This window comes from Artemia sp. Qi Xiang Cuo, chromosome 1 (assembly GCF_049724085.1).
Source record: "Artemia sp. Qi Xiang Cuo chromosome 1, ASM4972408v1, whole genome shotgun sequence".
In the NCBI taxonomy this organism is placed as follows: Eukaryota; Metazoa; Arthropoda; class Branchiopoda; order Anostraca; family Artemiidae; genus Artemia; species Artemia sp. Qi Xiang Cuo.
The window spans coordinates 80611327-80630066 of record NC_142794.1 but is presented as its reverse complement, the minus strand read 5'-3'; the positions used below and the strand labels follow the sequence as shown (position 1 = coordinate 80630066).

At 36.7% G+C, this 18740-nt stretch overlaps 2 protein-coding genes across 3 annotated transcripts in view; one reads left to right on the top strand and one right to left on the bottom strand.

Moving 5' to 3' along the window:
- LOC148956787 (brachyurin-like) overlaps window positions 1-18740 on the bottom strand; it is a 625076-nt gene that overhangs the window by 297862 nt on the left and 308474 nt on the right. The gene's annotated exons all lie outside the window — the stretch shown is intronic.
- Window positions 13260-18740, top strand: part of LOC148956789 (monocarboxylate transporter 14-like) — a 113640-nt gene continuing 108159 nt past the window's right edge. Inside the window, exon 1 of one of the 2 annotated variants that reach the window (XM_089087299.1) lies at window positions 13260-13440. In XM_089087299.1, the coding sequence (XP_088943425.1) occupies window positions 13341-13440 (100 nt within the window). In that variant the 5' untranslated portion in view covers window positions 13260-13340. The remainder of the gene's footprint in view (window positions 13441-18740) is intronic. The other variant, XM_089087298.1, reaches the window with a different exon arrangement.

The window sequence follows — 18740 nt, the reverse complement described above, 5'->3', positions numbered from 1 at the left end:
TCTTTCATTCGGTGTGTAAAATTTAAGTTCTTTTCTTTTTTTATCTGAGAATAGTCTTTGTCAGTACTCGCCTCACATTTATTATTCTAGTCCCTTCACCCGTGTAATATTTTTAGTGGGCGTAATATTTCAAACTGCAGTTTTAGGATCTTTTTACAGTCTTGCAAAGCTGTTAGTTAGGCGAAGGAAATTTTATTGAAAATATATTCTGCTCAAATTCGGGATAGCCAAGTAAACGTGTTTAAATATCTAGGCCTACCTTTACAACTTCTAATGCTTGAACAATTTTAGTAACCCTGTATGAAAGCTAATTCTGAGATAAAAACAAAACAATTTAAAGGAATTGTGGTATAATTTATTTTATCGGGAAAACTGTCCCTAAATATCATATTCTTACCATAAAAAATGCAATACCCCCTCCCCCGCCTAATGAGGTAAAATTTAGCTATAGACTATTTGCAAGGTTGGGGAATAGGGGATTTAAACGGAAGTGACGTCAAAAATATTATTCATAAGAAAATTTCCATTACAGCTTAAAGCACAAATTTGGTTAGTAGGTTCATATTGTTTTCTTGTCAAGTTTTATATTATTTTCGGACTTATTTACCACGAACTGTTGGTTAACAATCCCAAATAATGTTAGTGTGAAAAAAAAGAATAAGTAACTTTTACATGATTTGTAGCCTATATCTATCATGTCCAGGCATTAGCTGGGCTGATATAAAAATGAGACGGCAATAACTACTATATTTGAAACATGGATGGCCGCAGGGTTGGTAGGAGGGGTGGGGGATTAGTCGGTGACTATATAGTAATTATGAGGTAAACAAAAGAAAGGAAAGCATAGTAGAAACAAACAATTAAAAAAAATGTATGTGTCGAGGGGGTATTTTTTTTCCGATGGTATTTTCCGCGGAGGGTATTTTCCGCGGGGGTACTTTCCGCGAGGGTTTTTACAGCGCGAGAGTATTTTCTGCGGGGGTATTTTTTGTGAGGGAGAAGGGTACTTTTCAGTTTTTTTCTGTGGGGGGATTTTCCGGGGGGTAAACACCTAAAACCTTAGAATCAGCATAAAAACCAATAATGTGTCAATTCTAGTTGAAATTCCCTTTTAATTTAAGTTTAAATTTACCTGTTTAATTTAATTCTTGTTTGTTTTAAGTTTTAATTCTGCCCTATGCTTATATGTAGAATTTTTTCTGTTTAAGCTATAAATCTAAAAACCGCAAACAGTACATGTTTTTAAATACTATTAATTAATTGCTGAGATTAATGACTTAATGAAAAACTGCTACTGGTATTTACAGTTCACATGTGTTGATTATTTTTTTATTTTTTGTTTACAATTTTTAATTTTTTGCCGCAACATCAGTAATAAGTGTTTTCAGCTATGGTTTCCAATCCCATATTATGGCTCTAAAACCTACTCCGTAAAAGGCTTGATTTACTACGCGGATTCAAGCCCTACTTGAGTGAAACCAAAGCTAAAACCAATTTTGGCTCCTTAATTTTCGCAACAAAATTCCATTTTGTTTTTTCCCCGAATCTTGAAGACTTGTCCCCGAATCAGGGTTGCCACCCTGACCTGGAAGAATTTACTAAATCGGAGAGGAAAAATTTACTAGGTCGCATCTGTTTTTACTAAATACTCAAAATTTTTTTTTCCGCGTATGGCTAAGCCGCACGCGCACCATCAAGCATTGATTTTTACTATAGGAGAATAATCAATACGATTTTCACAATCTTTTTTCCTTTTTTCTTCTTTTTTTTTCTCTTTTCCTTTTTCTTTCGTTTTCATAGTATGACTGAAAATTCTGGAAACCTACAAGTTCAAAAATCCTTTTTTTGGAATATATATATATATATATATATATATATATATATATATATATATATATATATATATATATATATATATATATATATATATATATATATATATATATATATATATATATATATATATATATTTATATATATATATATATATATATATATATATATATATATATATATATATATATATATATATATATATATATATATATATATATATATATATATATATATATATATATAATGTTACATTTCTACTTACTTTTAATTTCTCTCAGCAGGCTCCTTTTTACTCAATAAAAACTTTCAAACTGTGGAGATTCACCTGATCACCTTGGGTGGTCGGCTTTTGTTTTGATTCAAATATATTCCCAATCATCACAAACCCAAGCGTCATTATAGCTTTGTTTCTAGTTGGTAAGATTTGATATACAGATAGATGATTCTGTTGACGTTTAGACGCCGGAAGTGAAGTGTTTGCTTATGAAAATAGGTGACTGCTTGTCTGTTTCTGAGACAGACAAGCAAAATTGTAAAACAGACAAGCTAAAATTGTAAATTGTCATATATTTACGATATTTTTTTCCCCTGAATTCATGGACAATAAAAAAAAAAGTTTTGTTTACTATAAATCATGACTTTTTACTAGTTTTTACTAGATTTCGGGAAATTTACTAGATCCTCTAAATTTACTAGATTTTTTTTTTTTACTAGATCTAGTAAAATCCTACTGACGGTGGCAACCCTGCCCCGAATTTTAAGATACGAGGGTGGAAGCCCTGGGGTAATCTCCCTAGAAGTAGAAACCCTGAGGGACATGTTCATTGACCAAAAAGTTGGTAACACTGGTGCGATCACTCGCAGGGTTGCCACCGTCAGTATGATTTTACTAGATCTAGTAAAAAAAAAATTCTAGTAAAGTTAGCGGATCTAGTAAATTCCTCGATAGGTAGTAAAAACTAGTAAAAAGTCATCATTTATATTAAACAAAGCTTTTTTTTTATTTTCCAAGAAATAAGGGGAAAAAATAATTTCAAATACATGAAAAGTTACAATTTTTTCTTGTCTGTTTTACAATTTACAATTTTGCTTATCTGTCTCAGAGACAGACAAGCAGTCACCTATTTTCATAAACAGACACTTCACTTCCGGCGTCTAAAGGTCGACCAAATCAGCTTTCTGTGTTTCAAATCTTACCAACTAAAAATGAAGCTATAATGACGCTTGGATTTGTGATGATTGGGAATCTATTGGAGTCAAAACAAAAGCCAACCACCCAAGGTGATTAGGTGAATCTCCTCAGTTTGAAAATTTTTATTGAGGAAAAAGGAACCAGCTGAGACAAATTAAAAGTAAGTAGAAATGTAACATTATATATATATATATATATATATATATATATATATATATATATATATATATATATATATATATATATATATATATATATAGAACTACTGAGACTGGGAACTACTGAGAACTTCAGAGTTATCAGTGGGGCCTTTCCCAGGCCACTCAGCGCGTCCCCAGGTGGCGGATCGGGGAACGTCCTGTAGATATGCAGGGCACCTCCCGGTAGGGAGGCGCGGACCAAGGGAGGACCCGGTCTCTGGGGGTCTTGAAATATAGCTGGAGCACCCACGTCTGGGGGCAATAAGTTCAGGCGGAGGAGGTGGAAGGACCCTCTGATGTGCACTGGGCAGGGCCTATCGGCGTATGGATACGTCCCGCCAGTCACAAACCTTCTCCCAGCAATGGGAAAATTGCAGGTGATGCAGGACGCCAGAAGGGCGCATTATCGGTAGTAGATATAGCCGGCCCCTGCTAGGGATGGAGAGGAGTGGCTTACCGCCGTCCTGAAATTAGCCAAGAAACCTCTTTTCCTATAAAATATGAAGTACAAACAATCAAGAACGAGAACCAATACTACCGCGTCCGGGGCAACCGACGAAGTTACCGCGTCCGGAGCAACCGACGAAGTTACCGCGTCCGGGGCAACCGACGAAGTTACCGCGTCCGGGATAACCGACGAACTGACGACCCAGAATCTCCCTTTAACAGTGTTGACAACTCCAAACCCGGAGGCTATGCTTTCTCCTAAATTTATTTTATCTGTTGGAACCCTGAACGTTAGGACGCTTGCTAAACAAGGCAAAATAGATCTTGTCCTAAATGAACTATACCGATATAAATGGGATATTGTGGGACTTTCAGAAACACATCTCCCTAGCACCGGCGAAGAAAGGATCGGCAACACTAGTCTGATAGTGTCTGGGAGAACCGATGGCGTCCATCACCAAGGTGTTGGCTTTTTGATGTCGACTAAGGCACGAAGATCCTTGATTTCCGTAACGCCTGTGTCAGAACGGTTGATTATGATACGAATGAAGGGATCCCCGATCAACATCACGATCATACAAGTCTACGCTCCTGACTGCAGCAAACCAGATGAAGAGTCTGACAATTTCTACCTTCAACTGCGAAGCTTAATTGACGCAGTTCCTAAAAAAGACCTTATTGTTGTCATTGGCGACTTCAATGCTATTGTTGGTTACGATTCTGCTCGAAATGAAGATGTTATGGGTAAATTTGGCCTTGGACGACTTAACAAGAGGGGCGAACGCCTCATTGAATTTTGCAGAGACAGTGATCTAGCCATTACCAATACTCTCTTCAAACATAGAGAACGTCGTAAGGCGACATGGACTTCACCGGATGGAAAAACCCATAATCTTATTGATTATGTGCTCGTCTCTAGGTACTGGAAATCGTCTGTGCTAGATACTGTCACCCTCGCAGGTGGCGATTTCTACAGCGACCAGTCCCTGGTCATGTCTGCACTAAAGATATGCCTGAAATCTTCCGCAAAGCTGAATAATAGACCCGGTCGTTTCAACACACATCTTCTCAAAGACTCTCAAATTCGCCAGACCTACATCGATGAACTGTCTACTCAAATATCGGACCTTCTCTCTAATATTCCTGTAACTCAATCTAAAGAGGATATCGATAAACTGGTCACAGACTCCTCTAAGATCACCAGCAAAGTAGCGATGTCCGCTCTAGGAACCAAAAAGGATAATAAAATGCCTTGGATAACCAACGAAATTAATTTATTATGTACTGAGAAACGAAAACACAATAACAGGTCAGACAGAGAGAGCAGGGACAGATATAAGCAGTTGAAGCGTGCTGTAGAAAAAGCCACCCGTAGAGCCCATCGCACCTACATTAAAGACAAATGTGAACAGTGTGAGGCTGATTTTAAGAGAGGCGATTCATACTTCATGTATAATAGAGTTCGTGAGCTAACAAGCTAGAAAAGCCTCAGTTCTTGTACACTGCTAGATAAAAATGGCTCTCAGATACAAAGCACAGAAGGTATCCGATCGAGATGGATGGAGCATTTCAAAGAAAAGCTTAATCCTGATATCTTTCCGAACTCTGCTGTCCTGGACCTCTTGCCCGTTACTGTCTCAGATCCCAGCCCACCTCCTCTCCGTTCTGAGGTCGAAGATGCCATCCAAGCGCTGAAGACTAACAAGGCCCCTGGCCCGGACGGGATACAGGCAGAACTGCTGAAAGTCCGGTGTGAACCACTTATAGATCTTTTCCACAAGATTGTATCCGGTGCCTGGCAAAAGAGTCATTTCCCAACTTCTTGGTGCGAAGCCACAATTGTTCCACTACACACGAAGGGGTCAAAGGCGATATGTGATAATTACCGTCCTATTAGCCTAACAAGTCAAACTGCCAAGATCTTCACCCGAATTATACTCCAACGGATCAGAGCCGTGTCGTCCTTAGTCATCCAAGAATACCAAGCCGGTTTTCGCCCTGGTAGATCGTCTGTTGACCAAATTTTCACTTTTCGCCAAATTTTAGAGGAATATCTGAAATTCGGTCGCGGCCTGTATCAGCTCTTCATCGACTTTAGGCAAGCATTTGACCTTATTTGGAGAAATGGCCTATGGCATATCCTTCTCCATTACGGAATCCCACGAAACCTAGTAGATCTTATAAAGGATATGTACTCAAAATTTGGGAGTCGTGTGATGACTAGTGAAGGTCTCACTGACAGTTTCCAGACTTCCGCAGGTGTCCTTCAAGGATGCCTTTTGTCTCCAGAGCTGTTCAACCTTTTCCTCACAGCAGTCTTATCCCTGGTGGAGACAACTTGTGGCGCACATATAGGGGGTGTTCAGATAGATAAGCTAGCCTACGCCGACGATATCAACGAAATGGCTGAAACACCCGAGGATCTACAAGCCGTTCTTAACGACGTCTTCGAAGCCACTAGTTCTTTTGGAATGATCATAAATGTATCAAAAACAAAGGCTATGTGCTGCTCACGAAAGCCACAGGATATAGTTAAGCCAGACCTGAAAATTAATGGAGAGAGAATCCAGTGGGTCGACGAGTTCCCTTACCTCGGTAGTCTGATCACCAGCGACAACAGTCCATCAAAAGACATCAAAAGACGTTTCGCCCTCGCGACTTCCAGTTTCAAGGCCCTTATGCCCATATGGCGAAGCAAGGATTTGTCTCTGCGGCTTAAGACACGACTTTTTGATACCCTGATCATCCCCATCGCAATCTACTCATGTGATACATGGACACTGAAGGTAAATGACAACCGTCGACTTGCAGCATTTGAAACTAAGTGCCTCCGCCGCATCGGCGGGATCACTTACCTTGATAGAATCTCAAATTTCGAACTTCTCGAGCGCCTTAAGGTACAACAAACAATTCTCATGAAGATCCAGCTCCAGCAACTTCGATGGCTCGGTCACGTACAACGGATGAGTCGGTCCCGTCTCCCAAAAATCACCTTCGAAGGCCAAATTCACGGTTCTCGTCCTCGTGGTCGTCACCCAAAAAGGTGGAAGGAAAACTTTGCACCTCACCGCCTCTCGGACCTTCTTCGCCTAGCAAAAGACCGTGAAGCATACAGAAGGCACATCCACGCCGTTACGAAGAAAGAGGCCCCAAGACGACCTTCAAGGACGGATGGGACTTAAGGAGGAGGAGGAGGAAGGATATATATATATATATATATATCCCATGCGTTTTGATTATCCAGATATGGACCCCTCTCCCCCCCCCCCCAATAAAATTGCTTGAGATTCGAAAAGAGAAAAGGAAAAGAGAAAAAAAGAAGAGAAAAGGAAACAAGATTGTGAAAATCGTATTGATTATCCTCCTATAGTAGAAATCGATGGTTGACGGTGCGCGTGCGGCGTAGCCGCACGCGCAAAAAATTTTTTTGAGCATTTAGTAAAAACAGATGCAATCTAGTAAATTTTTCCTCTCCGATTTAGTAAATTCTTTCAGGTCAGGGCGGCAACCCTGATCACTCGTTATAGCTATCTTTTTAATAGTATATTATACTGAACTACTAAATTCCGATTTAATCAATTTTGCTATAGATAAGATGCTTATTTTCAGAGCACTAAATTATTAGAGGCCGGACTTGTAGCCACACCTCATAATTAGAGCTCTTCAAAAATTGTAAGAATTTTGAAAAATGCCTTTTCTATCTTCAAATTACTTGAGAAATGTCTATATGTTTATTTATTTCTTTTCAAAATCTTTTTAGCTGTTCAAAAAACATTAGATAAAATATCGTTTGAGCTTGAATGTGTAGATATACTATATATGAAATTTTGTTAATTCATAAAATCTTTATTATAAGGGATAAAATACTTTAGAACCAATAATGTTTTTTAAATTAATAGCAAAAACAATTTGTCAGAACTTTAACTATAAATTGATCCTTTTTCACGCGACCAGTTAACAAGTAATAGCCGGACCAGGGGCTACTAGCTTGCTAGCTTGTCTCGTGCAAAAGGATCAATTTATACTTAAAGTTTGGACAGGTTGTTTTTATTCTTATAATAAAAAGCAGTATTGGTTTTAAAGTATCTTATCGTTTAAAATAAAGATTTCATGAAATAAAAATTTTCATATATAGAATGTTCAATAATTTAAATTCAAAATAGTGTTTTATTTAGGGTTTTTTGAATAGCTAAGGACATTTTGAAAAGAAATAAGCAAATACGTATTGACCTAACAAATTAAATAACAATTAAAATGTAAATTTCTGATTTCCAAACAATCTTTAAAGCGCTAGAATACTGTTTTACTAGGATGGGCTACTTCTCGCCAATTGCGCTCAGGGTTGCCAAACTATTGGTCAATGAATGTGTCCTTTGAGTATCCAAAAGTATTTCATTTTTCAGTCAACTGATGTGCATATTCTGTCTATAATTAATATGACCATCTTGAAGTCTCAGAAACTGGTTTTTTCACGACTTGTAAACCTCTTTCAAAGTGGTCAATTAACATCAAATATAATGAAAAGCCGAAAAGGAAAAAAAAATTTACTACATCCATAAAGAATAAACTAGTATGAAAGCATAAAACTCATAAAAACATGTTAACAGTAAAAACACTACTTTTGGGAGCTTAAGGCTAATCTTTCTACGGGAGTTCCTCTTGACAGGTATGGTCGGCATGAGGGTCATCCTCACTGAAAACTCCCCAGAAAAATTTTCTGCGGACATTTCTGCCTTGAAATTTCTCCTTAGCCTGCATTCATTTGAAAAAAGACTTGTTTTTAATGTAATTTCTGATCTTTTTTCAGATCATTCCAGAGATCCCTCTTTTGGGGAAATTTCTTCCCGAAAATCTCCCCCATTGAAGAATTTCTTCCGTGTAAAACTCAACCAAGGAGAATTTCTCCTGCTGAGCCCCCCTCTCCGATACGGAAAAATCCACCAAATAATATCAACCCCGCTGAAAATGTCCTCAAGCAATTCCCTCTTAACATCTCCACATGTAAAACTAAGTCGCCAAAGAGAAAAAAGACAAATAAAAATAATTTTGCATAGGAATTCTAAAAAATTCCCCCTAGGTGAAATTTATTTTGGAAAGTTTACTTCAGGAAACTTCCCTACCCACGGAAAATTTTCCCCGTGGAAAGAACCCCTCGCAAAAATACCCCTCCCCTCTGAAAAATGTCTGTATACTTCCCAATAACAAATACAGTTCGTAAATAATGGGCAGATTTCCTAAATTACCTCCCTTTCCCCAAGGGTTGGGGAGGGTCATATTATCCCCAATGGTATTTTATTGGGTCTTTAAACTATGTTGGACAAAATGACTTTGGAGAAAAGAGGAGAGTGGAAGAGGGGCAAGTGGTTCCCCAATATTTTTGGTAACTTAAAATGGCACTAGAGCTATTAATATCCCTTTCAATGAGCCCTCTCTTAATATCCTAGGACCATTGGTTCGATACGATCACCCCTGGGGAAAAAATAATAAACACGTATTTGTGATGTTTCTTATGGCATTCCCCATTGTTGCCGATATGAGCTTGAAACCTCTACAATAGGGTTCTCTGATATGCTGAATCTAATAATGTGATTTTCATTAAGGTTGCTTGAGTTTTTTTTTTTGGGGGGGGGGGAGGGTTCGCCCATTTTTCAAAATCACACAAACTTTCTCACGCTCGTAGCTTTCAATATGTAAGATTAATCTTAATGAATTTTAAATATTTTTAATCAGCTAAAAATTCCAATTCTTTTAACATATCTATTGTTATCGAAATTCCGATTTTACTTTTTGTTACTATTGGACCGAGTCGCTTCTTACTTACAGTTCGTTAACTCAAACGGTTGGTTTTCAGGCAATGTATTGTTCTAAGAAGCGTTTTCTCTCTCCATGGGTGTTTGAATCGTACCGATAGTTTTTATTTCATGACCATCTATATTTAGTTGGAGGGGAGAGGGGTCAAGGAAGCTAAACCTTGATTTTTAGTTTAATTTTTCAGTGACAAAAGAGATTACATCATAATAAGGAATTGCTACTTAAATACTGATTTGGAGAAAGATTTAAGTTTATAAGGACCCAAAACTTTCTCCTCTCCCCCTAAAAAAACCTTTCAGAACTCCAAGAACACTTATTACTTTGGAGCACTGACAACGTTTGGGGAACAAGAAAAAAGGACTGCTAGGATTTAAAACGTAACGAAGCTTACTAACTATTATCTGACTGGATACAGAAAGTTCAATTGCCTGTTATTTTAATGACAATTTTAAACATAAAAATGAAAAAAGCTGACAGAAACCATGACTAAAATAGTGACGCCAACTTAAGTGAAGGTGTAATGCGCCCTCCTCACATTTTATGAATATAACTAATTTTTTTTTTTAGTTCCTTACAGCAGTGCTTCCATTCCACTAATGTGGGAATAAAGTATATATGAGTGTGAAAAAAAGAGTAGAATTAAAGTAGGGCACAATCCAGAAGTAAGTATGCTATCGTGCTTACTATTTGAATAGGAATGTTAACAAAATTGATTCTTACGCTATATTACCAGTGTTTCTACTTTAAATTTTTTCAATCCCATAAAGGCTGGTGGGAAATCCATAAAAATAACTATTTTCAATACCAAAATCACTCAAAGATTCACCATTTTCTGACTTCTTTCCAAGTTACATGTACAGGCCTATTAGGCTGACTTTTAGTAGCATTTGTTCAAGACTACCTATTTTGCAACTCAAGACCTTTTACGTGTGCCAAAATATCTTCTTTTGGAGTTTAAAACAATGCTTTGTATTTATCGACTAGTTAAGTTCGGTTTTGATTTAGAGATTCGGGGTCCAGATCTCAAATTTTGGACCACATGAATATATTTTATTTATTTTTTGTTTTTTTTTGCCATTATTCTTTACTTTGGTAACACCCTCGTTTTTATTTGAATTGGTACGAAGGTTATCATGAATGATATCCAACCGGTCGCTTTTTCACACATAATATTTATTTTGGCTTTTTTTTTTATTGAGTTGTTAATTTTAAGCAGAGTATAGTAGCAAAAATGAATTACATAAAGCTTGATTTAAGGACAGCGCCTGCATTTTGATCTTTTGAATTATTCGATATTAACTAGTGTAGACCGCTACCTGCCTCTTAGTTTTCCAGAAAATGCCAAATGTCGACGCAATTTAATTTGTATTCAGAAAAATTTAATGAGAATTACCAAATAATAAGATTTAAGAGAAAACACCAAATACTAAGATTAATACCCCGAGTCAGCGTTGCCGTAGCCAACCCCTTTGTCTTTTCCAATGCCTAAAAAAGCCACGCATTCGGACGCAGTCGCATCGGATTTCACGGACTTTATTTTTTTTTTCTTTAAACTCTCGGTGAACGTAGGGGGGCCTTAGCTTCATCCTATACTTGACAGAAATCGTGTCAGCCAAAGTTGCGTTTTTGAACCCATTCCTCTTTTCATTTTTTACTGATTTCAGAATGCTGAAGAGTCTTTCCACTCAACACTTGAGAAAGGAAGCCCAAGAATAAACCGAATGACATGAAAAACGCTAGTGAATTTTAGCATTCCACTTTTCGTCTTGATGGATGCCACCCGATTCCAAAAATCAAACCTTCAGTCCCTCCCCGTTGGTTATTTTGTTTCAAATTTCGCGGGTCTATCCAAGTCCGACAAAAACTAGAACGTCTGTCAATCGCTTTTGTCGAAATCACGCCGTTGTATCCAAAATTCCTATTTCCGTAACAAAAATCCATAGGCTCGGCAAGGAAAAAAGTGGAATATCCAAACTTAAAGTAGAAATAAAGTACTAAAGTCGGTCTAAAAATATTAGAGGATAAACATTGAAAATAAAGTAGTCTACTCTAAAATATAGTATAAATGGAAGCACTGACTTATAGACTAGTTGAACTATTTCCAAGAGTTGGCCGAACGGGTAAAAACGGATAGGGAGTATTATCAGAGGAGGAGCAAATAACAGGTATGACAATGACGTTGAGGTTTGTTATTCGATACAGCTAAGTAAAAATAAAAACTTCGAGCGTGGAGAGAATTCTGAGAAAGATTCTGAAATCAACAAAATCTTTTACCAATACAAGAATGCCAGAAACTATGTCATCTAGTCATCTGGTATGTCATCTAGTATTTAACCCTCCTCTGAAGCTGCAGGTAATACAGCAACAAAGGAAAGAAAACCCCTACCCGGCCAAGACATCACGAATTTCTTACATAAAACCTAATGATAACTCTCTTTTAGATAAATTATAATACTTAAAAAATCAAAAATTTGAAAGGAACCCCCACCCTGTCACATTTACCGAGCAGCCATATCAGGTTCATAACATTTATTTTATTACTTTAAAAAAAGTAACATTTTAAAACGTGTTCGTCCCCGGAACGATATATACTTAAATCCCAAGTTCCTACATGGAATTTAATCTGGTGTCTGTTTAAAAGGCAATTGTCTATTCAATGGACGTGCTACAAGAACTAGTGCTGAATAAAAACTCACCCTGGGAGCATAAGGACTTCATGCAAATTAGTTGTGTGCGCACTTGTTTGTTTAATTTGAAAACCACACTCAATTTCTAAGTGAGAAAATCGAAATCCTTAACCACACGAGAAAAGAAAACCTCCAACATTGCGGTCGACGCAGTAAAGAATTGGGTCGAATTAATTCAAAGTAAGCGGAACGCCGCCAACTGCCGAGGTGGCGGTGGCGTTACGACACTTCGGCGGCAGTTGACCGGAACTCCCGTCGGCGGCGTTCGAGCATAAGGCGTTCGGCGTTCGAGCCCCCTCGTTTGTTTAATTTTGGAATCGCATTTGATTTCGAAGCAGGAACATGGAAATCTTACTTGAAAAATATACCATTAACTTGGTATATTTTTTTGGTTATTCTCAAGGCATATTTTATGCTAATGAAAAATACTGTTTGTATAAAACACCTTTTATACAATGCACGACGTTATTACAATATTATCATCTACTTTTTTACTTTTAAATGCATATGCATCTGTCTTTATTCACATATTTTTTTTTGTTTTCAAAATTAAGGCTCTCAAGTAGCGTATAGTCAGCCGAAGGGTGAACATCCTGATCAGAATTCATTAAAGTATTTCCATGCCCTACCGGTGGGGCCCACACTGGGAATCTCGGTTCTAGAGGGACAACGAGTTTCCTTGGAAGTTCTGCCCGCCTTTCTTCTCTTAGCCGCTCCCTTACGCTTAGCATGTATATTTAGCTCGGCCTAGATATTACAATTCAAAATGCAACGAAAAAAGGGTCGACTTCTTTTTTTTTATAGCACTCTAGTTGCAAACGATTTTTTTTTTTGCTTTGCCTTTGTCGTCTAAAAATGGACAACGGCTAATTAGGGCACTATTCCAAGTCGTAAATTAATCAAAACGGTGACCTAAAATACGCAAAAATACTATTTTGGTAGATTTTACGATCTAGAGTATATATTATCTTCCAGATAGTCCCAAATGCCAATTTATTTGCTTTGTTTCTAACAGAGGTTTAAAAAAGGAAACCAGTTTGATGTAGAAAAACATGTCCCACTCATTTGAATGTGAGACGTACAACTTTATCTCTATGTGGTCAAAATACAATGGAAGTAAATTTAGTTTGTTTTTCCGATGGACAGGTATGACAGTTGAAGTGTGACATGGGACTGAAAAATGGATTATCCAAAAAGGATAAGAAAACAGCAGATGTTTCAGAGAAGACTGAGTTTTTCATAGGAGATGATCAGCGACATGGAGAGGGTGAGTTCCTTTTTAATCCTTCATTCACATTTGGAACAGAAACTAGGGTTGTTTTAGTCCAAAGACCCATTTTCATCGCAGTTGGTTTTTGAAATTCAAAAACCAACTTCAATGAATTTGAGAGTGGTCATTTCACAATGTGCAATTTAGATTATGCCGAAGTTTTTAACGCATATTTAGATAGTGTCATAATTTAGCTGAAGTTTTTCCAGTTTATAATAGGATTTATGTGAAAAAACAAAACAATATAGGAGTTTTGGTACGGTAAAAGTAAGCCTTTTAAGGATACTTTAAACAGTCTAAAAATAAGGCATTTATAGAATGTTGCTTTGTTTATTTTTTCGTTTAATTTGGCATCATTTCTGCACAATGACCTCAGTTCAATAATTTATTGCCATTTTGGATCGGAAAAGGGCATTTCATCACTATTTAATATATAATTTCGAAGTGAAGAAATCTTATCAAACAGTTCGTGGTAACGAACTGTAAGTAAGGAGCGACTCGGCTCAATAGTAACCGGAACTCTAAAAAACGGAATTTTGATACCAATAGATACATCAAAAGAATCAGATTTTAATTCTGATTTCAAATATATAAATTTCATCAAGTTTAATTTACCTATCAAAAGTTACGCGCCTGAGAAAATTTGCCTTATTATCGGAAAAAGGGGAAAAGAGCACCTAAAAGTAATAGAATCTTAATGAAAATCACACCATCAGATTCAGCTTATCAGAGAACCCTACTGTAGCGGTTTCAAGCTCATATCTACAAAAATGTGGAATTTTCCATTTTTTGCCAGAAGAAACATCACGGATGCGTGTTTATTTGTTTCTTTTCCCAGGGGTGATCGTATCGATCCAGTGGTCCTAGAATATCATGGAAGGGCTCATTGGAACGGAAATTAAAAGTTCTAGTGCCCTTTTTAAGTGACCAAAAAAAATGGAGGGCAACTAGGCCCCCTCCCACGCTCATTTTTTCCCCAAAGTCATCCGATCAAAATTTTGAGATAGCCATTTTGTTCATCATGGTCGAATTTTAGCCCCCCTCCCCCTATATATGCCAATTCAGGGTATATATTTCTACATTAGGGGGGGGGGGCAAATTTCATTTCTGATGTAAATGGGAGGCAATTTTAAAATTTACCCCTACCCCCCCCCCCGACTGTAGAAATATATACCCTGAATTGGCATATATAGGGGGGGGGCTAAAATTCATTTCCGATAGAAATGATTGTTATATTCGTAATCAGCATAAAAAAAGGCATGAAATGGTGTATTCACTTTATTCCTAACTCAATAATATGATTTGGTAAATATTGACCATAATTTTTATTCTCTTTAAGTTTTAACGTTGTTCCTTACTTTCAGTGAAAAAGCTTGTTTTTTTAATTAATCAAATTAAGCACAATATGACAAGCATCAATTGGAAAAATGGGAATTTGACGCCCTTTTTCTGGACCTTGAAATTTTTAGTAGTTGCTGTTAAAAGCTACGTACCCCCTTCCTCAGACCCCCCTTCCCTCAACACAAGGTTTTTGAACACACTTTGCGTGCATATTTTCCCTAGAATTTTCTTTTTTGTGTTGTTTTTATTGAAAAATATAAAAAAGAAACAAAAGTCCTCCTCCCCCTATTTTGAAAAATACCTCCCACCCTCCCCCCTGCAATGGACATCACTGATTCTGCTCAATAGAATGATTACCTCAAGATTCATAGCTGTGCTTGAGTCAACAAGTTTAGCCTTATAAAAAGTGTTTATAGAAAGATGAATAGAAAGTGTTTAGCCTTATAGAAAGATGATTCATATAGAAATGCTGCTAGGTATGACTCACCGCGTTGATGAAAAATTTGCCAGTAAAATCATAAAAACGAGATAAATATGTCTCAAATTGATCAGCAGAAGTGTTATCACTTGGTTATCGAATTTTTAAGATTCGGATGTAAACAACTTCTATGTAAACTCTTTCAACCAGAAGCTACTCACTTCGGCTGTGTTTAAACAGAGTGCTGTAATAAAATAAAAATAATTACTAAAGCAGAACTTGAAAAGTTTTTTTTTTAAGCTAAAATAAAATAAATCACTAGCATTTGGAAAATAATCATTGGACAACTTTTAGGGTTTAGAACAAGAGTATTTTTCTATCTATTAAAACCGCACTCTTACATGAAAAAATTTAATAATTTTATTTCATACTGCACTCCAATTTTATGTTTTTCATTAAACTTATAAAGATCTGGTAAAGGAGTAAAACGTTAAGTTAGGCTATTAAATGACAAGAATTTTTAATAATGCTGTCAAAAAATAGATTTGGTGGATAGTTACATCAAATATTAGTTTTCTCTCTAGCTAATGCAACGGATAAGTTACTAACATTTTTAAAAGTATCTCCCCATTAAGGTCCTCATAATATCATGCATTTATCATTTATTTGTTCTTTTTTTGCTTTTGTTTTTTTAATTTTACCCCCCCCCCTCCAAAGAAAGAAGCCTGTGTATACATGGGCTTTGAATCCATAATTAAAATTAAGTCGATAAGCATTAATTTCTTAAATTCTGTTTGCAGTTCTTCTTGAAATGAGCTTACATAATCCAACCGAGAAGTAAAGCTGCTGTATCTAAGCACGATTCAAATCAATCCGGTGCCGGTTATGTAGTTATTATTGTGACGATTTTTTATTTCGTAAATCTTGGAATAAAAAAAAACAACTTACAATAAAAAATCTAAATTCCGTACCGCAGAACGAACAAATGGGTATTTTCTTTGGAGTGGAGGAGGAAGATCAAGCCTGCGTAACAAAGTTTCTGAATGAAGAAAAACTCCTGGAAATGCGTCTTTCTTCCATAAAAGGGTTATTTCCTTTAAAAAGAGTGTTTTGCCACTGTCAAGTATATTTGTTCTTGCAAATATACTTGACCATCCCCATCTAATATCTGACGCTTAGCACATCTATGTTGGTTTTAGCTTCCTACTGAGCTGGCTGTTTGACCCGAGGAAAATCTTGCGGCCTTCCAGAATCAAAACAAATTCATCACAAGTTCAGTTTTTGAGGGTTATATATAATTATTCACCCTTTCATATTGTCTAGTGACGTCTGACTCCTGGTCTGTATTAAATACAAAAAAATCAACTGAAAGTAAAGATCAGTATTAAAACTTAAAATGAACAGAAATTATTCCTTTTATGGGGAGATCTACCCCTACTCAACCACTCGCTTACTATACTGAAGTTTTTCAGTGCTTAAAAAAAAAAACTTTTTAGTCTACTTCATAGGCCCTTGTGTTTCAGCAATCGTTCTCAATGAATACCCAGTCCTAACCAAGATTTGATGCGAAGTGCTGGCCCTGATGATAACCCCCCGGTTTCTAGGTTTGGAGTTTTGTGTATAAGTAATTTTAATAAGATTTGTAGCCTCTCGCTTTTTCAGTTTTTCTGATTAAGAATTAAAATGTTGGATTGTAATTAAAATTTTGGATAAAATTTTCATATTTTGTCCAAGTTTTCGACGAACAGTATTTTAATGAATGAATCCTTATTAGATTCTTTGCTATTGCTACACAGTTTCTGGTCGACGGAAAGGGGTAATACTGCTCACATGCATGGAAATTCTGCGGGACTTACGATATTCTGCGCGGCTGAAGCCGCCGCCGTGACCTTCACAATAAGGTTCTCTAATGTTGAAGTACATTGTACACATATGTTTAAATATGTTGAGACATTGTTTATAAATAGGAAATGAGAAATATCACCATTGAAAATCGCTGAAATCTAAGCTTCGGGTTGCACTTGCCACCCCTCTCTTCACAAGAAAACTCCTGGTGAGGCTTATGATACCGCGGCTTTTCCAACTCTGTTCTGATAGGCATGAGAATGTAATATTTCATGCTACATAGAAAAAGACTGTCGCAATTGGAGGACCCTTATATGTCGCAATTGGACAACCCCATGAAATAAAGGCGTAGACCAAAAATATTCTTGGGAATCAATTCATTAGATATAAAAGATTATCGCAATGAGAGGGGAACTACTACCCATATCCTTGAAACCAACAACAAAGGAATATACCTAAAATATTCCCAGGAATTAAGAGGGATTAGATACCAATTACTACCCTCCCTTCTCCAAAGTTCAATCTTTTTTCAAACAGTTCGTGGTAACGAACTGTAAGTAAGGAGCGACCCGGCTCAATGGTAACCGAAACTCTATAAAACGGAATTTTGGTACCAATAGATACATCAAAAGGATAAGATTTTAATTCTGATTTCAAATATATAAGTTTCATCAAGTTTAATTTTACCCATCAAAAGTTACGCGCCTGAGAAAATTTGGCTGATTTTCGAGAAAAAGGGGGGAAAGACCCCCTAAAAGTTATAGAATCTTAATGAACTTCACACATCAGATTAAGCGTGTTAGAGAACCCCACTGTACATGTTCAGGCTCCTGTCTGCAAAGACGTGAAATTTGGCATTTTTTGTCAGAAGAAAGATCACGGGTGCGTGTTTATTTGTTTGTTTGTTTTTTTTTTCCCCAGGGGTAATCGTATTGACCCAGTGGTCCTAGAATGTCGCAGGAGGGCTCATTGGAACGGAAATTAAAAGTTCTAGTGCCCTTTCTAAGTGACCAAAAAAAATGGAGGGCAACTAGGCCCCCTCCCACGCTCATTTTTTTTCCCAAAGTCCCCCAATTAAAATTTTGAGATAGCCATTTTGTTTAGCATAGTCAAAAATCTAATAAATATGTCTTTTATGATGACTTAATCCCCCACAGTTCCCAGGGGAAGGTCTGCAAGTTATGAACTTTGCCCATTGCTTAAATATTGTATTGGTTATTGGGAAGTATACAGACATTTTCAGGAAGAATTTTTTTCTGGGGGGGGGGGGGGGCTGGAGGAGGGCGATACTCGGGAGAATCTTTCCTTGGAGGATGCTTCTTTGGGGTAAGGGACATTTCTATGAAGGGGCGCCGGATTTCCAAGCATTATTTAAAAAACGATCAGAAATTAAATTTTAGAAAAACAAGTTTTTTCAACTGAAAGTAAGAAGCAACATTAGAACTTAAAATGAACAGAAATTATAACACATATGAGGGGGTTCTCCCTAATGTCAATACCTCGCTCTTTACGCTACAGTTTTTTTAGTGCTTTCAAAAGAACTATCTATTCTAATTAAACGGCCTTTGTGATTCAGGGGTTTGTTAATTAAATTTTTTTTTAAATTTTAACGTAAAGAACGTGGTATTTAATAAGGTGAGAACCCCCTCATATACTTAATAACATATACATAAAAAAAAAAAACAAGCGATGC